Consider the following 18,283-nt stretch of genomic DNA (forward strand, 5'->3'; position numbering starts at 1 on the left):
ACCCTGCCTTGGCTACACTGATGGTTTGTTGTTCCATCGCCTCGTGAATGCTGGTTCTGTCATGTTCCTTGATGCTGTTAAATTCATCGATACAACAAAGGCCTCCATCAGCCAGCACCAGTGCCCCTGCTTCCAAATTCCATTCTCCAGAGTCCTTCACAGCAGTTACTGTCAGACCTTCCAAATAAAAATGTTTCTTTTTAAAGCCTGAATGTAATGAATGAATTTATGTAAGACACAAAAAAAGACAAAACAGGCTGACTTAGAGTTTCGTTTGAGCAAAGCTTACCAAGGCTCAGCTTCAGAATATGTGAAAATTGCAGTGCTAGTAAGCATGAGTGAAGACCAATACAACATGCTGACAGTAGCAGGGATTACTTGAAAGAGCCCTCACTGAGTTCAGTCCTTTACTTTCTAAGGTTGAACACAGAAAAAAAAAGTTCTGCAAGTTTGCAGGGAAAGTTGTCTGTAGACATTGATAACTGGCTGAACATAATATAAGAACATAAGAAAGGCCCTGCTGGATCAGACCAAGGCCCATCAAGTCCAGCAGTCTGTTCACATAGTGGCCAACCAGGTGCCTCCAGGAAGCCACAAACAAGACGACTGCTGCAGCACCATCCTGCCTGTGTTCCACCGCATCCAAAATAATAGGCATGTTCCTCTGATACTAGAGAGAACAGGTATGCAGCATGACTAGTATCCATTCTAACTAATAGCCATGAATACCCCTCTCCTCCATGAATATGTCCACTCCCCTCTTAAAGCCCTCCAAGCTGGCAGCCATCACCACATCCTGGGGCAGGGAGTTCCACAATTTAAATATGCGCTGTGTGAAAAAATATTTCCTTTTATCTGTTTTGAATCTCTCGCCCTCCAGCTTTAGCAGATGACCCCGTGTTCTAGTATTATGGGAGAGGGAGAAAAACTTCTCCCTGCCCACTCTCTCCAAACCATGCATAATTTTATAGACTTCTATCATGTCTCCCCTTAGCAGCCTTCTTTCCAAGCTAAACAGCCCTAAGAGTCCTAACCGCTCCCATAGGACAGTTGCTCTAGTCCCTTAATCATTTTGGTTTCTCTTTTCTGCACCTTCTCAAGCTCTGGATATCCTTTTTTAGGTGTGGTGACCAGAACTGTACACAGTATTCCAAGTGTGGTCTCACCATAGATTTGTACAAGGGCAGTATGATATCAGCAGTTTTATTCTCTATTCCTCGTCTAATTATGGCCAGAATAGAATTTGCCTTTTTTACAGCAGCCGCATACTGGGTTGACATCTTCATTGAGCTATCCACTACCACCCCAAGATCCCTTTCTTGGTCTGTCGCTGCCAGCACAGATCCCATCAGTGTATATGTGAAGTTGGGATTTTTTGCCCCAATATGCATCACTTTACACTTACTCACATTGAATCTCATTTGCCATTTTAATGCCCATTCTTCCAGTACGCAGAGATCCTTCTGGAGCTCTTCACAGTCCGATTTGGTTTTAACCACCCTAAATAATTTGGTGTCATCTGCAAACTTGGCTACTTCACTGTTTAACCCCAACTCCAGGTCATTGATGAACAGGTTGAAAAGCACCGGTCCCAACACAGATCCCTGAGGCACCCACTGCTCACATCCCGCCATTGTGAGAACTGACCATTGATTCCTACTCTCTGCTTCCTATTTTTCAGCCAGCTCTCAATCCATAAGAGGACTTGTCCTCTTATCCCATGACTATGAAGTTTGCTTAGCAGTCTTTGGTGGGGGACTTTGTCAAAAGCTTTTTGGAAATCCAAACACACAATATCCACAGGCTCATTCCTGTCCACATGCTTATTGACGCTTTCAAAAAACTCTAATAGGTTAGTGAGACAGGACCTACCCTTACAGAAGCCATGTTGGGTTTTGCCCAGCAGACCTTGCCCTTCTATATGCTTGACAATTCTATCTTTAATAATGCTTTCCACTAATTTACCCGGAACAGACGTTAAGCTAACTGCCTGTAATTTCCTGGGCCCCCCTGGAACCTTTTTTATAAATGGGTGTTACATTGGCCACTCTCCAGTCCTCTGGTACAGAGGCTGATTGAAGGGACATATTACATATCTTTGTTAGAAGTTCAGCAATTTCCCATTTTAGTTCTTGAAGAACTCTAGGATGAATACCGCCTGGTCCCTGTGACTTGTTAGTTTGCAGTTTGTCTAGACGTTCTAGGACAGTGATGGTGAACCTTTTAGAGACCGAGTGCCCAAACTGCAACCCAAAACCCACTTATTTATTGCAAAGTGCCATCACGGCTGGGCAGCGGGGAGTCCGGGGAAGGGGGGCAGGCGGCGGGTTACTCCCAGCTGGGTGGCGGGGAGTCCAGGGAAGGGGGGGCGCTTTGCAGGCAGCGCAGAGCAGTTCAAAGCCCCCGCCGCCCAACTGGGCGGCGGGGAGTCCAGGGAAGGCAGACGCGACTGCCTTGATGCACTTTTATATGTGTTATGTTATGTATGTATATCTAGTATGTTTTTATGCTGGTCTTGGACCGTATTAAACTCTCTTTGTACTTTGTACTTTTGATTGCGTGTGCCCACAGAGAGGGCTCAACGTGTCAAGTCCAGCATGCGTGCCATAGGTTCGCCAACACGGTTCTAGGACTTCCTGCCTTGTTACCACTATTTGCCTCAGTTCCTCATTTTCAGGAGAAGGAATCTGCCCTGTATCTTCAACAGTGAAGACAGATGAGAATAATTCATTTAGTTTTTCAGCAATTGCTTTATCCTCCCTTACAGTTCCTTTACTCCCATTGTCATCCAATGGTCCAACCGCTTCCCTAGCTGGTTTCCCACTCCTAATATACTTAAAGAATTTCTATATATATATATAGAAGAAAGATGGCTCAGCTCTCCAGTCTATCAAGGTCATTCTGAACTCTGACTCTATCCTCCGAGGTATTAACTACCCCTCCTAACTTGGTGTCATCTGCAAATTTGATTAGCATGCTCTCTATCCCATCATCCAAGTCATTTATAAAAATATTAAATAGTACTAGTCCCAGGACAGACCCCTGTGGCACCCCTCTCGAGGATGAAGTCATGCCATTAATGAGCACCCTTTGGGTTTGGTTGGTCAACCAATTACCAATCCACCTAACAGTAGCAGTGTCCAGCCCACATTTTACTAGCTTTGTTCTAACAGTGGCCAGAGTGATATTTGTAACAAAATGGAAAGCAGATGATTGTCCACAGCGGGAAGACCTGGGAAAGTAATACCCTGAATAGCAGAGTATGCAGTAATGGCAAAATTAACTAGTTATGTTAATAATAGATGAGTCACAGAATTTCTAGATAAATGGAAATCATATTATAAAGAGGTGAGACAGTGTTGTTTATTGGCTCCACTCTTATTTAATATATGTCTAAATGATTTGGTCCCTCATCTGTCCAGTTACATAACACACGAGCCAGCGCTGGCAGGACAGAAATTGCCACTTTTGCTGTATGCAGATGATACACTTATATTATCACACACTCTTCTTGGTTTACGTAAACTATTTAAAGAATTTCGGAATACTGCGTAAAAGAAGGAATAGTTATAAATAAGCAAAAATAAAAAATTGTGTTTTAAAAATCCTATACCCCCCCAGTATATATGTGGTTCATAAATGGATAACCAATTGAACAGGTAAAGCAATTTAATCAAATTTGTGCTGGAATGCCCATCTGACTAGTGCTATGGAAAAAGCTAGATTCACCAGTAATGCAATTACTCGATTCTTCTTCATTCAAGGTGACAATTACATACCCGGTGCTATTCTGTATCCCAATTATTGTATGGATGAGCATGCTCATTGTCTTCCAGGAGACAAGGAATATTGCAGGCAATTGAGAGAGGGGGAAGGGAGGGGTGAGAGGAAAAGAGACCCAGAGCCCTGCTTGCGTCTCAGACATCCTGGAGGGAAAGACTTGGGTCAGTGGAAAATTCTCCATCACCTACCCACCCTCCAATTCTTCATGGGCCCTCAGTTAGTTTAATTCAGTGTTTGAGTTATGGAGGAAATGACATTTAATGAAATCGACCAGCCCTGCAGCTTTTTAAAAACAGCTGCCAAAGGGATCATTACAAAAATTAAAGGAGGACACGCATCTCTCTAGTTCAAAAACTTGGTACAATTTTCTTGAAAAGGTTATTGTAATAGCTTCAGAACAATCAAGCTGCAACAGCTTCCACTCTGCTACTGGAAGCACATTGAAGCAGGTTTGGATTCTGGTCACTGTGAATCAGTCTATTCTACATGACAAAAGGAATGATATTGTTTCCTAACAATTGTAGGGTGTCACCCCACCCCACCCCACGTGGAGGCAGAAAGATGGTGCCCGCCCTCCTCCCCTCATCCCAAGGGAGGCGGGAAGGTGGCACCAGGGGGTGCAGGCGCTCTCTTTTCCTCTGGGGATCTGATGTGGATAGCAGATCTGCTGCCCAGCCTCTTTGCCTCCCATCTGTGCTTTACTTGTATATCTATAAATAAAGGAACTACTATTAAAAACAACAACACTGTCAGTCTCCAGTGATCTTTCTTACAAAGGGAACCACACTGGGTAAGTCCCCCGAGATGTCTCACTGCTCAGGCAAGTGGGGTGCGTATAACAGTATGCCTTAAAAAGGCACATGACTTACACAGAAAATTTACATGGGCTGCCATGCTATTTGCACACTTTACCAGATTAAAGACCATAACAGCTATGTTCTCACGTGCCAGAAAAGCACACCTAAACAATCAGAAACTAGCACGACAAACTTTTTCAGTAATGGTCGCATGATCAATACTAAGCACCGCACACAGCTATTTAGGAGAGTTGTGGCACCTTATTGGAAGCATAGCTCACCTATCCGGTTAGCACACAGGAGACCTGGCAACTTCAGCAACCGGCTTCTTTTATTACTTCACACGCACACTTGGAACTATAAAATACACACTCAGGACTAGAACTAAATGAGAACCCTCCTGTACAGGCCTTGTTAGGATTAACAGAAACTAGTTTGTCAGGGCTCACTTAAAGGCATACACATCACATTATGAAATGGGCTCAAGCCTACAAAAACGGATGTTGGAATGACACATCTCTTTAGTCTCTAAGGTGTCACAAGATCCCTGCTTATTTCTGCTACTACAGGCTAATATTTTTTGGAATTATTTTATTTGCAATCTGGAAAAGAATTAAACTAAACCCTGCTTATTTTTGCTGCTACAGGCTAATATTTTTTGGAATTATTTCATTTGCAAACTGGAAAATAATTAAACTAAACCCTGCTTATTTTTGCTGCTACAGGCTAATATTTTTTGGAATTATTTCATTTGCAAGCTGGAAAAGAATTAAACTAAACCCTGCTTATTTCTGCTGCTACAGGCTACTATTTTTTGGAATTATTTTATTTGCAATCTGGAAAATAATTAAACTAAACCCTGCTTATTTTTGCTGCTACAGGCCAATATTTTTTGGAATTATTTTATTTGCAATCTGGAAAATAATTAAACTAAACCCTGCTTGTTTCTGCTGCTACACGCTAATATTTTTTGGAATTATTTCATTTGCAAGCTGGAAAATAATTAAACTAAACCCTGCTTATTTCTGCTGCTACAGGCTAATATTTTTTTGGAATCATTTTATTTGCAAACTGGAAAATAAATAAACTAAACTTTGGTTCTCGTAGGTTAAACTAAACCCTGCTTATTTCTGCTGCTACAGGCTAATATTTTTTTGGAATTATTTCATTTGCAAGCTGGAAAATAGTTAAACTAAACCCTGCTTATTTCTGCTGCTACAGGCTAATATTTTTTTGGAATCATTTTATTTGCAAACTGGAAAATAAATAAACTAAACTTTGGTTCTCGTAGGTTAAACTAAACCCTGCTTATTTTTGCTGCTACAGGCTAATATTTTTTGGAATCATTTCATTTGCAAACTGGAAAATAATTAAACTAAACTTTGGTCCTCGTAGGTTAAACTAAACCCTGCTTCTTTTTGCTGCTACAGGCTAATATTTTTTGGAATTGTTTCATTTGCAAGCTGGAAAATCATTAAACTAAACCCTGCTTATTTCTGCTGCTACAGGCTAATATTTTTTGGAATTGTTTCATTTGCAAGCTGGAAAATAATTAAACGAAAGCCCCCAGATCTTAAAGAGAAAACAGCAAGCAGCCACCTTTTGCAGTGGGAAGAATTATTCCCCCCTCCCAAAAAAATATTGCATGAGTTTCTCCGTGGCTGTGCCTCTCCGCCCGCCTCTGGTCCAGCAGGTGGAGCGCCAGCCAAGACTCCCCGGCCCGGCTGCGGAAGCCCCTCTTGCTCCGGCAGGGAAGCGTCGCCTGCAAGAGGCGGGCGCGAGCTCCGCGCGCAGCCAATGGGCGCCGCCGCTGCTGCCAGTTCACGGAGCAGAACGGGCTGCAGTTGAGTGGAATAGGAAAGCTGCAAAAACAGTGCGGGGTGGAGGAGGGAGGGGGGGTCGCGCGAGACATTTTCCAAAAAGAGCAAAACGAGGGGCCCCCCCAAAAAAAAGAAAAGGGGGAAAAAAAAAAAGCACGACGAGAGGGTGCAAAAGTTCTGCAACTCGCCCCCCTTTGCACGCTTGCTGCTTTGCTGGCGCGCGCTCTGCAGAAGGGGGAGCCCTTCGGACTTTGCAGGGCGGCGGCAACTATTGTTCGAGACCCTCTCCAACCCCCCCCCAACCCCCAACCATGGCAAAGGTGCAGGTGAACAACGTGGTGGTGCTGGACAACCCTTCCCCCTTCTACAACCCTTTCCAGTTCGAAATCACCTTCGAGTGCATCGAGGACCTGTCGGAAGGTGAGCCGCCGCGCGAGCCCTGCCCGGGCTTTAAACTTTGCAAAGGCCTGCTCGTGCTGCTGCTGCTGCTGCTGCTGCAACAGTTTTCGCCTCCGCCGCGTGCAAGGCGTGTGTGGGGGGTGGGGGGGGGTCCCCGGGTGCAGGGCTCCTGGGGGCCCTGGGCGGCGCGAGCGAGGCGCAGCCCCCCAGGCCCGGGCGCGCTGCTCGGGGAAGGAGGAAGCATGAAGTTGCAAGGAACTTGTCTGAGCTGGGGAGAGCAGCCATGTTGCCTAGTTCAGGCTGCATTGGAGCAGGGTGCTGGAGAGGAGCGCGCTTTCTCTCTCCCCCTCCCTCTCTCTGTTTCTGAACCATCCCCAGAGGACTTGTAAAAGGCTACACGTGGAGCTGATTCGCAGTGGGTCGCCGTGTTAGTCGGTCTGCAGGAGTAGAAAAGGGCCAGAGTCCAGCAGGAGCACCTTAAAGACCAACAAAAAGGTTTCCTGGCAGGGGGTGAGCCACAGCTCACTTCTGCAGTAGTAGGCAAGAGCAAGAGTCCAGGAGCACCTTAAAGCCTAACAAAAATATTTTCTGGCAGGGTAGGCTCACGAAAGCTCCTACCCTGCCAGAAAATATTTTTGTTAGTCATTAAGGCGCTCCTGGACTCTTGCTCTTTCCTACTACTTTGTTAGGCTTTAAGGTGCTCCTGGACCCTTGCTCTTTCCTACTACTTTGTTAGGCTTTAAGGTGCTACTGGACCCTTGCTCTTTCCTACTACTTTGTTAGGCTTTAAGGTGCTACTGGACTCTTGGGCCATTTATTCATGGAAGGTTTTGCATTGGATTTGCCACTCTTTAGATGCACTTTCCCCCCATCAATATTCTCAAAACTCAAAAATAAGCCACCATGCAGAGTTTTGAGAATTCAGATGGGGAAAAGGTGCATCTATAGAGTGACAAATCCAATGCAAAACCTTCCATGGATAAATGGCCTTGCTCTTTCCTACTACTTTGTTAGGCTTTAAGGTGCTCCTGGACTCTTGCTCTTTCCTACTACTTTGTTAGGCTTTAAGGTGCTACTGGACCCTTGCTCTTTCCTACTACTTTGTTAGTCTTTAAGGTGCTACTGGACTCTTGCTCTTTCCTACTACTTTGTTAGGCTTTAAGGTGCTCCTGGACTCTTGGGCCATTTATTCATGGAAGGTTTTGCATTGGATTTGCCACTCTTTAGATGCACTTTTTCCCCATCCATATTCTCAAAACTCAAAAATAAGCCACCATGCAGAGTTTTGAGAATTCAGATGGGGAAAAGGTGCATCTATAGAGTGGCAAATCCAATGCAAAACCTTCCATGGATAAATGGCCTTGCTCTTTCCTACTACTTTGTTAGGCTTTAAGGTGCTCCTGGACTCTTGCTCTTTCCTACTACTTTGTTAGGCTTTAAGGTGCTACTGGACCCTTGCTCTTTCCTACTACTTTGTTAGTCTTTAAGGTGCTACTGGACTCTTGCTCTTTCCTACTACTTTGTTAGGCTTTAAGGTGCTCCTGGACTCTTGGGCCATTTATTCATGGAAGGTTTTGCATTGGATTTGCCACTCTTTAGATGCACTTTTTCCCCATCCATATTCTCAAAACTCAAAAATAAGCCACCATGCAGAGTTTTGAGAATTCAGATGGGGAAAAGGTGCATCTATAGAGTGGCAAATCCAATGCAAAACCTTCCATGGATAAATGGCCTTGCTCTTTCCTACTACTTTGTTAGTCTTTAAGGTGCTACTGGACTCTTGCTCTTTCCTACACGTGGAGCTGAAAGCCAGCCATCCCTCCACAAGGGTGCTGCAGTGGATTACTTTATAGTCACAATTTTGGTGCTGTTTGAAAATTTTGCTTTTATAGCTCTTGATGTATCCATTGCCCTGACCTGGATGGCCCAGGCTAGCCTGATCTCATCAGATCTCAGAAGCTAAGCAGGGTTAGTATTTGGATGGGAGACCACCAAGGAAGACCAGGGTTGCTGTGCAGAGGAAGGCACTGGCCAACCACCTCTGCTAGTCTCTTGCCATGAAAACCCCCAAAGGGGTCGCCATAAGTCGGCTGCGACTTGAATGCACGTTACACACACACACACACGCTCACAATATATCCATTCTAGAGAATGTGTTTTTAGACATTTAAAAAGACTCTGGAGCAGTGGTTCCCAAAGTGGGCGGTACCACCCCCGGGGGGGGGTGTCAGTGGGATTACCATGGGGGGCACTAAGAGGCAGGTTGGCGCTAGAGGTGGGTCCCCTTCAACTGTGTGGTTCACTAGTTTGCAATAGATCAAGCTATGGCACCCTGCTGGCAAATTTGGTGGAAACTGTCAGAATTTTTCCCCAGACGTTGAAGAGCTGGTACCACTGGATCAAGTTAATCGGTTTTGTTGAATAAATTTCAACTAAAAAGTTTTAATTTGGTTTTGAATAGATGTGCAGTTAATTGTTTCTGTTTTTAAATTTTATCGTTCTTTAGTGCGTCATGCAAACCCCTATTTTGAGTAATGCTTTTTATAGGGTAGGGTAGGGGGCGCTGGGGTTGAGTTTGTGGAACCAAGGGGGCTGTGGCCCGAAAAGTTTGGGAACTACTGCTCTAGAGTAACATATTATTGTCCACTCTGGAGTGTTGTTTCCCCAGAAAAGTGGGATGTGCTGGAGCCCACAGTGAGGTCAGCCACTGTCGCTTCAGGCCCAGGATGGGCTGAACCATCCATCCTCCCACCCATTCAGGAATCTGACAGGAGATATTACTAAACACAAAAGTACACAAGAAAAACTACCTTGCGGGTGCTTTGTTGCCACTGCAAGTGCCCCTATATTCACAGTGACAATAGAGAAAAGCTGCCCAGTGGTAGCACAAAGACCTCTTACTTATACCCAGAGTTAGTTAGAAGCAATAATAAATGTAAAAAGAAAACCTAGTAATTGGGAGCCAGATTCAGTCATCTGGAGCGGGGAAAGTTAGGAAAAGAATGAGTATGCCCTTTCCCCTGAAATCAAATTGTGCAAAATCAGGTATGGTTCCAGGTTTTGGGTGGAGGGGCCCTGAGCTGAGAGTGCCCAAGACCTTGCCTGCAGCCATGCATCCTGTTTGTGCCCCCCAACCTGTGCATCCTTTAGCTTGCTTGCCAGCCCTCCCATCCCCTGTGCACACACCACATGCATGCCCTTCTCCTGACAGCACATGCAGTTGGGAGAGTGAGTGGTGAGCAGGCAGGTGGGAGGAAAAGCAAGCAGGTAGGTATTGGTAGGGGGCAGACATGTGGCAGCAGCCATGGGCCCTGCAGGAAATCCTGGGCCCTGCCTCACCTCAGCCAATGCTGACCCTGTTCAAGATGAAACTAAGCTGTGGATGGGGCTACCCCAAAACATTGTCTTGTAACTTAACGGAGGATCTGTGAGTTTACTGGATTTGTGGTGTGCTTTCATGCTCATTTACTGACAACAGTGGGAAAACTGAAAGGAATGTCTATATTAATTCTAATATTAGGAAAGGTGGTAGAAGGGATTAATTGTTCTATTCTTGTCCCCTTCCTTTTTATTGGACTGGAACCTCATCCACAGCCCAGCTGGGCCAAATACTTGGTTACTTGAGCTCATTTTAATCTATTCACTTTAATCTATTCATCCCAGCATCTTCAAAATGGTTAAGAGACCTGGCTGTTAATGGCTTAGACATAATAAAAGGCTGTCCAGTGTGGTTTTAGAAAAACATTTTAAAAGAGATTGCTACATGAAATTGACAGAAGAGCTTAATGAAAGAGCAGAATTGGGGGTGGGGGGTGGAATTGACATTTCACAGCATTAAAGGTTTTTATAGTAATAGATGCCTACAACTACTGATTCTCTCATACTATTACAGATTATCAATATATGGTATCGCCAAAACATTTTGCATAAAATCCATACTTGGCTATGAAGCTCAGTGGATGATCTTGACTGAAGCAGCATCCCTCAACCTAATTTGCTTCACATGTTGGTGTGAAAATAAAGTGAGGTTGTCTTGCAAGTCATCCTGCATTAGAACATAAGAAAAGCCCTGCTGGATCAGACCAAGGCCCATGAAGTCCAGCAGTCTGTTCGCACAGGGGCCAAACAGGTGCCTCTAGGAAGCCCCAAACAAGACGACTGCAGCGGCACCATCCTGCCTGTGTTCCACAGCACCTAAGATAATAGGCATGCTCCTCTGATATTGGGGAGACATTGTTAAGACAGGGCCTTTCCGTTGTTAGCACCTACACCACTGTGGCTTGGGAAACTAATCAGCACTTCAGTGGTAAAACATTTACTTGGTAGTAAATTCTTCTGATTTGTACAATAGTTGATTCTAAGTGTATGATTATGTCTAATTTTGAGACCTAAATACAAAAAATAATTGAGAATGGGGAGTTGGAAGGTACCACATGATTTGGAGGGGGGTTGAGTAAAAGTATTTACATAGTGCCTGTGTACTGTAAAGCTTTTCTTTTAATGTAGATTTGGAATGGAAAATTATTTATGTGGGCTCAGCAGAAAGTGAGGAGTATGATCAAGTTTTAGATTCTGTTTTGGTGGGCCCTGTTCCTGCAGGAAGACATATGTTTGTATTTCAGGTAAGTCTCTTTGTTTAAACACTGCAAATACTACCAGTGCTGCTTATGTTTGGATACTGCTGTTTTTTTTTTTTTTAAATCATCCATTGTAAGTAGTCACAAATCCTAACACTGTAAATGTCAGTGAAGATCAGCAACGTCACTTGCTTAAGAAGTCGGAAAGTCAAAGCTTTAGCTCAAAGCTGGTCAACTTCCTTGACATCCATTTCCAATTTTGTGACAAGTGTACACAAATAGCTGCTTCTCATAAGGTTGAGAAGCAGTATGGCACTAGTATGGAGACATCTGCCGATGTAGATTGTAAAAGGAAAGTGATCTGATTTGGCCGATATAAACTGTTCACAACAGAAGCTGTTATACTGTGATATTTGTAGGGGCATACGTGGTGACAAGGAACGTTTTCACAAAAGCAAGGTATACTCATTCCATCTCAGATATGGACCGGTTATTAACAGTATCTTCAGTAGCAGAGATGCTCGTGATTGAGAGTTTGGAGCACAAACCTTTTCTGTCTGAAACAGGAATGGCTGACTACTGTAGCCCTGTTCACAAGTTACATCAAACATGCATACAATCTAGCCCTGTTCACACGTTGCAGTGAATGCATGTACAGTTTGCACTGCACACTTGATTTTTCTTTATATGTGGGTTGAGTAGCTCTCCTGTAACATTCAGTGCATATACAACTGAACTTGTGATTTAAACCATGTTTATTGAGGTAATGGTTCTCAGTTTTATTTGAAAAGTAAATGCATGTTGGCTTTTTCTTACAAACAGGTGTATGCACATACATGCAGGATGTACATTCATTCACTATAACACTTGAACAGAGTTTATTACAATACTCTTACATGGCCTCTCTCCCTTGTGCTTTCCAGGTGTTCCTTATATATGTTATAGTTAACTACTAACCAATCTCTCCACAGATAAACCTTAGAATTCTTCCACATATCGATCTGTCCCCCAGAGAGGTTAAAATAGTCCTTCTCCATATGGCCCACCAACCAAACCCTACCCCACCTCTTTGAATTAGGCCAACTATGTTGCATGTACAGGTTGGGTGGGAAGGGGATGAGTGGCTGTCTAAATGGGCAGAGTGCTTCCAATATGTAAGCCACCAAAACTGCAGATATAGCTGTAAGAGGTTGTGCTATTAAAGAACACAAATCTCTGGCCCTCTGACAAACCATACAGGGGCATTGGTCACAAGAGGGAGAGATTAGTGACATTCCTCCAGAAGGAAAAAGACTCACTCTCATACATATATTTTACCAGGCTGTATGCTGTAAATACCCTGGATGAGTATGTATAAAAGCTTCTAGTCACATTGTCTGGGATGCTGTTTTTATTCATTTACTTCATTTATACCCCACCTTTCTCCCCAATGGGGACCTAAAGGAACTTAAACCATTCTCCTCCTCCACTGAATCCTCACAATCACCCTATGAGATAGGTTAGGTTGAGAGAGTGTGACCGGCCCAAGATCACCCAACAAGCTTCCATGGTATGTGTGGGGATTTGAATGTGGGTCTTCCAGATACTAGTCTGACACTCTTAACACTACACTGGCTCTCACTGGCTTTATTATATGCCATGCACATGAGGGAGCTAGGTGTTAATTGCTTGGTATATTAATCTGACAGTAAATCACACAAATTCTTACATGTACTGGAACTAGGTTTGCCAGCTCCGGGTTGGGAAATACCTGGAGATTTTGTGGGTGGAGCCTGAGGAAGGTGGGGTTTGGGGAGGGGCTTCAATGGGGTATAATGCCACAGAGTCTACCTTCCAAAGCAGCCATTTTCTCCAGGTGAACTGATCTCTGTTGCCTGGAGATCAGTTGTAATAGCAGGAGATCTCCAGCCTCCACCTGGCAATTGGCAACCCTAACTGCAACTGGTGCGGAGCTAGTTAAAGTAGTAACAGCATCTGCACTGTTTAAAGGCACAGGTATGAGTTTTGAGGTTATTTTTTAAAAGTGCTGTGAGAGCGAGATCTTTGAGAACTCATTGATTTGAGACAAACTCCAACTAACTGTTAAATGAATTATTTTATCTGAAACGTATATAATAAAGAGTACCATTTTTAAGGTTCCGTGACACTACTTGGGCTTATCTGTATTTAACATGAAAAAGGACAAGATAATATGTCTTTGAAACTGTCTTGAAATAACTTTAGGTGCTGTATGACTAATACTTCTCCATTACTCTGGCCTTGATCCAGATTGCACATATGGCTGCTTTTTAACGTCAAATTATACATATTCAGGGACCTGGCTAGCTTGGTCTTACGTTTGACATTAACTAGTTTTGTGGCTTGTGACTGGACCTATCCCACACCATAGTTCTGTGTGTGAGATGGCTGCTGAAGAATTAAGGCAGAATGGGCTAAAATAGCATGCTTGCCAAATATGAACGTGTGTACCTAATCTTGTACTCAAGATATTTTATAAAGGAGTAAAAAGGTAAAGGTCCCCTGTGCAAGCACCGGGTCATTCCTGACCCATGGGGTTATGTCACATCCTGACATTTACTAGGCAGACTTTGTTTTTATGGGGTGGTTTTCCAGTGCCTTCCTCAGTCATCTTCCCTTTACTCCCAGCAAGCTGGGTACTCATTTTACCGACCTCGGAAGGATGGAAGGCTGAGTCAACCTTGAGCCGGCTGCCTGAAACCAACTTCCGTTGGGATCAAACTCAGGTCATGAGCAGAGCTTGGACTGCAATACTGCAGCTTACCACTCTGCGCCACGGGGCTCTTCTATAGAGGAGTAGGGGGGATGAATTGAAAAGCAAATCCTCACAAAGTTTAAGACTGAACTCAGTAAATCTAGGACCTGCAAAAATAAAAGGACAATGCTGATTGAAACTTAATTGAAATGTTTTCTATATTTGAACATGCGTGCTACTTATCCACTTGATGATTTATGTACTATGTCAACAGTGCCACCTTAAGCAGTTACACACTTCTTAGTCTATTGAAGTCAATGGGCTTTGAAAGGTATAACTCTGCTTATGGTTGCACTGAAAATCTCCTTAACTAGAAGTATATAATGCTTTGATTTTTTTAAAGTGGGAGGTCCTTGACTGCTTTCCTTTTTTTCCTGCAGGCAGATGCTCCTAATCCAGGACTCATTCCTGATGCAGATGCTGTAGGAGTTACAGTTGTATTAATCACCTGCACCTACAGAGGTCAAGAATTTATTAGAGTCGGCTATTATGTAAACAATGAATATACTGAAACAGAATTGAGAGAAAATCCTCCTGTAAAACCAGATTTTTCAAAGGTAGGACATGCTCTGTTTTGGCAAATGTGAAAACAAACTGAATATAATCAGCAAGCCATATAAAACCAGAAGCTAAATCAAATAACACAAACACTTGACAAATCATATATGCGAAGAAAAAAAGGAGTGATCTGACTAAGAAATCAGAGAGGGACTGTGTTAACCTGAATTCATCTTGGGTTGTTAATTAGTGACACTGCTATATTTTGGGTCCTCTTCAGCCATCAGTTACTAGGATGGCTGTGTCCCTACATACCAGCATTGGATAACTGCTGCTGCAAAGTCTTTAAACCCATAGTCATCTTACCGTATTTGCCTATTTACTGAATTTAGCCTGCAATCCTAAGGATATTTTTCCAGTAGTAAGTTCCATTGAATAACACGGGCCTTACTTCTGAGTAGACCAACATAGGAGTGAACCCTTAGCAACTAATCAGTATAATTCTGGTAGTTCAGCTGAATTTGACTCCATGCTCAGCCCCCAACAATGTATTAATACTGGGTTCAGTCCAGAAATCTGTACCATTGAGCCTGTATAACAAATGGTATACATTCCTTGCAAAATAAATATGAATTGGAAATTATGGGATGGACGGGCTTCTGTGCAGGTTGAAGACTGGGTACTACTTTCTTTTGGCCTGACTTAGATAGCCCAGGCTAGCCTGATCTCATCAGATCTCAGAAACTAAGCATGGTCAGCTCTAGTTAGTATTTGGGTAGGAAACCACTGAGGAAGTCCAGGCTCACGAGAAAGGCAGCATCTAAGAGGGTTACCGCACTTGTATTCCCAGCGATGTATTAAGAGTTTGAAAATGTTATAAAAAATACTGCTCGCACTTTATATATTCCCAGCGATGTATTAAGAGTTTGAAAACGTTATAAAAAATACTGTTCGCACTTTGTTTGGCCCCTTTAGCTGTGAAGATGTCTTCCGACCATTTATAAGCCGTGGTATCCAAAAACCCTTTTAAAGCGATGTTTTTTATAACATTTTCAAACTCTTAATACATCGGTTCTTGTAGGTTATCCGGGCTGTTGTAACCGTGATCTTGGAATTTTCTTTCCTGACGTTTCGCCAGCAACTGTGGCAGGCATCTTCAGAGTAGTAACACTGAAGGACACTGTCCTTCAGTGTTACTACTCTGAAGATGCCTGCCACAGTTGCTGGCGAAACGTCAGGAAAGAAAATTCCAAGATCACGGTTACACAGCCCGGATAACCTACAAGAACCAATGAACTCTGACCGTGAAAGCCTTCGACAATATCTTAATACATCGCTGGGAATACAAAGTGCAGTAACCCCTTAAGTGTCTCTTGTCTTGAAAACCCTCGCTTTGACTTGACAGCACTTTTCACCACCACTGCTTTCTTTAGAAGCATTATCTGATTTAACGCTTCTTTGTTCTCCAAACGTTAATGTTTCAGATTGCATGCTGAAATGTGTTAATTCTCCAGTAACGTGAAAATCTGACCTACTTAACAGTAACTTACAGCTGGATGCCTAAACCATTCTGCTTTTCCTATTTGTTCCAAGTAAGAGTATAGCAATCATATTGCTTGACTGCATACTAAATAAGTGTACTATCCTTTAAAATGACTACACTAATTGTGAAAGTATGTCTTGAAAATATGTACTGAAAATGTGGAGTTTACATTCTGACAAGCAGACAACCCCTTAAAGAATTGTTAAAAGATAACTCATTTAGGAAAGCTAAAATGTTTGATAGAAGAACTTAGACAGAAAGCTCTATCAAATAGCTCCTCCATAATTGGTTTAACAGTTGTGTGTAACATGAGTTCACATATTAGAACATTGCTGTCTGTTTGTTGAAGTGTGAAGATCTGAGCCATAAAACACTAAGGAAAAGAAGCATTCAGAAGATCTAAATCAAAACAACAAAAACAAGGGGCATAGGGTGAAGGGATTGTGTCTTGTGGAGCTGCGCATTCTAAGGTGTGTGTTAAGTGCCGTCAAGTCGCTTCTAACTCATGGCGACCCTATGAATCAAAGTCCTCCAAAATGTCCTATCTTTGACAGCCTTGCTCAGGTGTTGCAAATTGAGGGCTGTGGCTTCTTTTATTGATAGAACATTCTAAAATAGAACAGATTAAATTTCAAGGACTGCCTCAAATTATCAAAACATTGTTAAGATTTAATATGTTTTAAATTATTAGCAACCTTCGTGGCCCTTGTGAGGGCAGAAAGGTGGGATATAAATTTTGTAAATAAATAAATAAGAGCAGATAAACTCATTTGCTTCCTGCTTCTGATGACTGAAGCAAGATTTTGAACCTCATTTGCAGTGAGAAGCTCCAGACAGCAGCTGGGGAGCAAAGATCTCATTGCAAGAGGCACCCACCAATTCAGCTTCACACGTGCTATAGTTGGAAGCCTCTTCTCCTCTCTTTCTGTTCTAGGTAATTTATGAACTCTGCAGATAATTTAAAACCTGGACGGGGCCAGAAACACAAGCCACAGGACTCTCAGTCCTTAGCTTGTGGCTCACTACCCTTAGCTTGTGGCTCACTATGAGGATTCCCACTATGCTACAGCCACCAGCTGTGAAGTGCTTTATTAGCTTGGAACTGCGGAACATCCTGAGTGGCACTGCCTCTTGGGGGAAACCTCACACAATTGTGTTTCCAGTAGTTTGCTATATGATAGCTGTACTAAAGGACTGTCGGATTGAAATGAGGCCAGACAACTGGGTTTCATGTGGTTAGAAGGTGACAGTACTCATTCCTGTGTAAGTCATTTCTATTTTCTACTTTATATACCACAGAACAGCGTGACAGGGAAGAATAGTCTCTGCTGGGCTTTCAGCATTTTCTGTAAAGCTGTATATGAGACTGTTTACTTCAGAGCTGAAGATTCAAAGCAGTACCATTTTAAAATGGCAAGAGGTTAATTTTCCTTTCCCAGTCCTGAAATTTCTATGACTGCTTTAAAATTATGAATACTTACTGTAATTCTGAAATATCGATTAACCTTGTTTTCCAGCTACAGAGGAACATTTTGGCATCCAACCCCAGGGTCACAAGATTCCACATTAACTGGGAGGATAACACTGAAAAGCTGACAGATGCAGAGAGCAGCAACCCAAACCTCCAGTCACTCCTTTCTACAGATGCATTGCCTTCTGCGTCAAAAGGGTGGTCAACATCAGAAAACTCACTAAATGTTATGTTAGAATCTCATATGGACTGCATGTGACTGACTACCCTTACCCTTCATTGCTATGTACGTGTTAAATTGTGTTTTTAAAAAGCCCATACCATACACGGTCTGTCTCCAACCAGCACCAGAACCTCTTTCCGGAAGTTACATTTAAGTTACATATTCAAAAAATGTGAAGACTTTGTTTAATAAAAACCCATATCCTGTAGAAAGTTTATAAGGAAAGTATTTGAGTGGATGTATAAATAAAACTATTTTTAAGTAATTTACTGATGTTTTGTTGAGTCCATACTAATCTTATGAAAATGTGTATGCTCCATGTAAATATAAATGGCAACTATTCTGAAGATAGTAAATACCTGTAAGGGTCTGTGGTTAAAACACCCATTTTTAAAACAT

At 42.8% G+C, this 18,283-nt stretch overlaps 2 protein-coding genes across 3 annotated transcripts in view; one reads left to right on the forward strand and one right to left on the reverse strand.

The window, feature by feature from the left end:
- The window catches only part of MCM9 (minichromosome maintenance 9 homologous recombination repair factor), a 46,846-nt gene that overhangs the window by 13,822 nt on the left and 14,741 nt on the right, over positions 1-18,283 (reverse strand). For both annotated transcript variants that reach the window (XR_008933672.1, XM_056856633.1), the window contains exon 7: positions 3-177. Coding sequence is in view for 1 of the 2 variants with exons in the window: in XM_056856633.1 (XP_056712611.1) it covers positions 3-177 (175 nt within the window). In the remaining variant the exon portion in view is untranslated. The remainder of the gene's footprint in view (positions 1-2; positions 178-18,283) is intronic.
- Positions 6,709-18,117, forward strand: ASF1A (anti-silencing function 1A histone chaperone). The gene is made up of 4 exons (XM_056856634.1): positions 6,709-6,820; positions 11,306-11,421; positions 14,530-14,706; positions 17,708-18,117. The coding sequence occupies exons 1-4, from the start codon at positions 6,712-6,714 to the stop codon at positions 17,918-17,920; spliced, it is 615 nt and encodes a 204-aa protein (XP_056712612.1). The 5' UTR covers positions 6,709-6,711; the 3' UTR covers positions 17,921-18,117.

This window comes from Euleptes europaea, chromosome 10, assembly GCF_029931775.1.
Source record: "Euleptes europaea isolate rEulEur1 chromosome 10, rEulEur1.hap1, whole genome shotgun sequence".
Taxonomy (NCBI): domain Eukaryota; kingdom Metazoa; phylum Chordata; class Lepidosauria; order Squamata; family Sphaerodactylidae; genus Euleptes; species Euleptes europaea.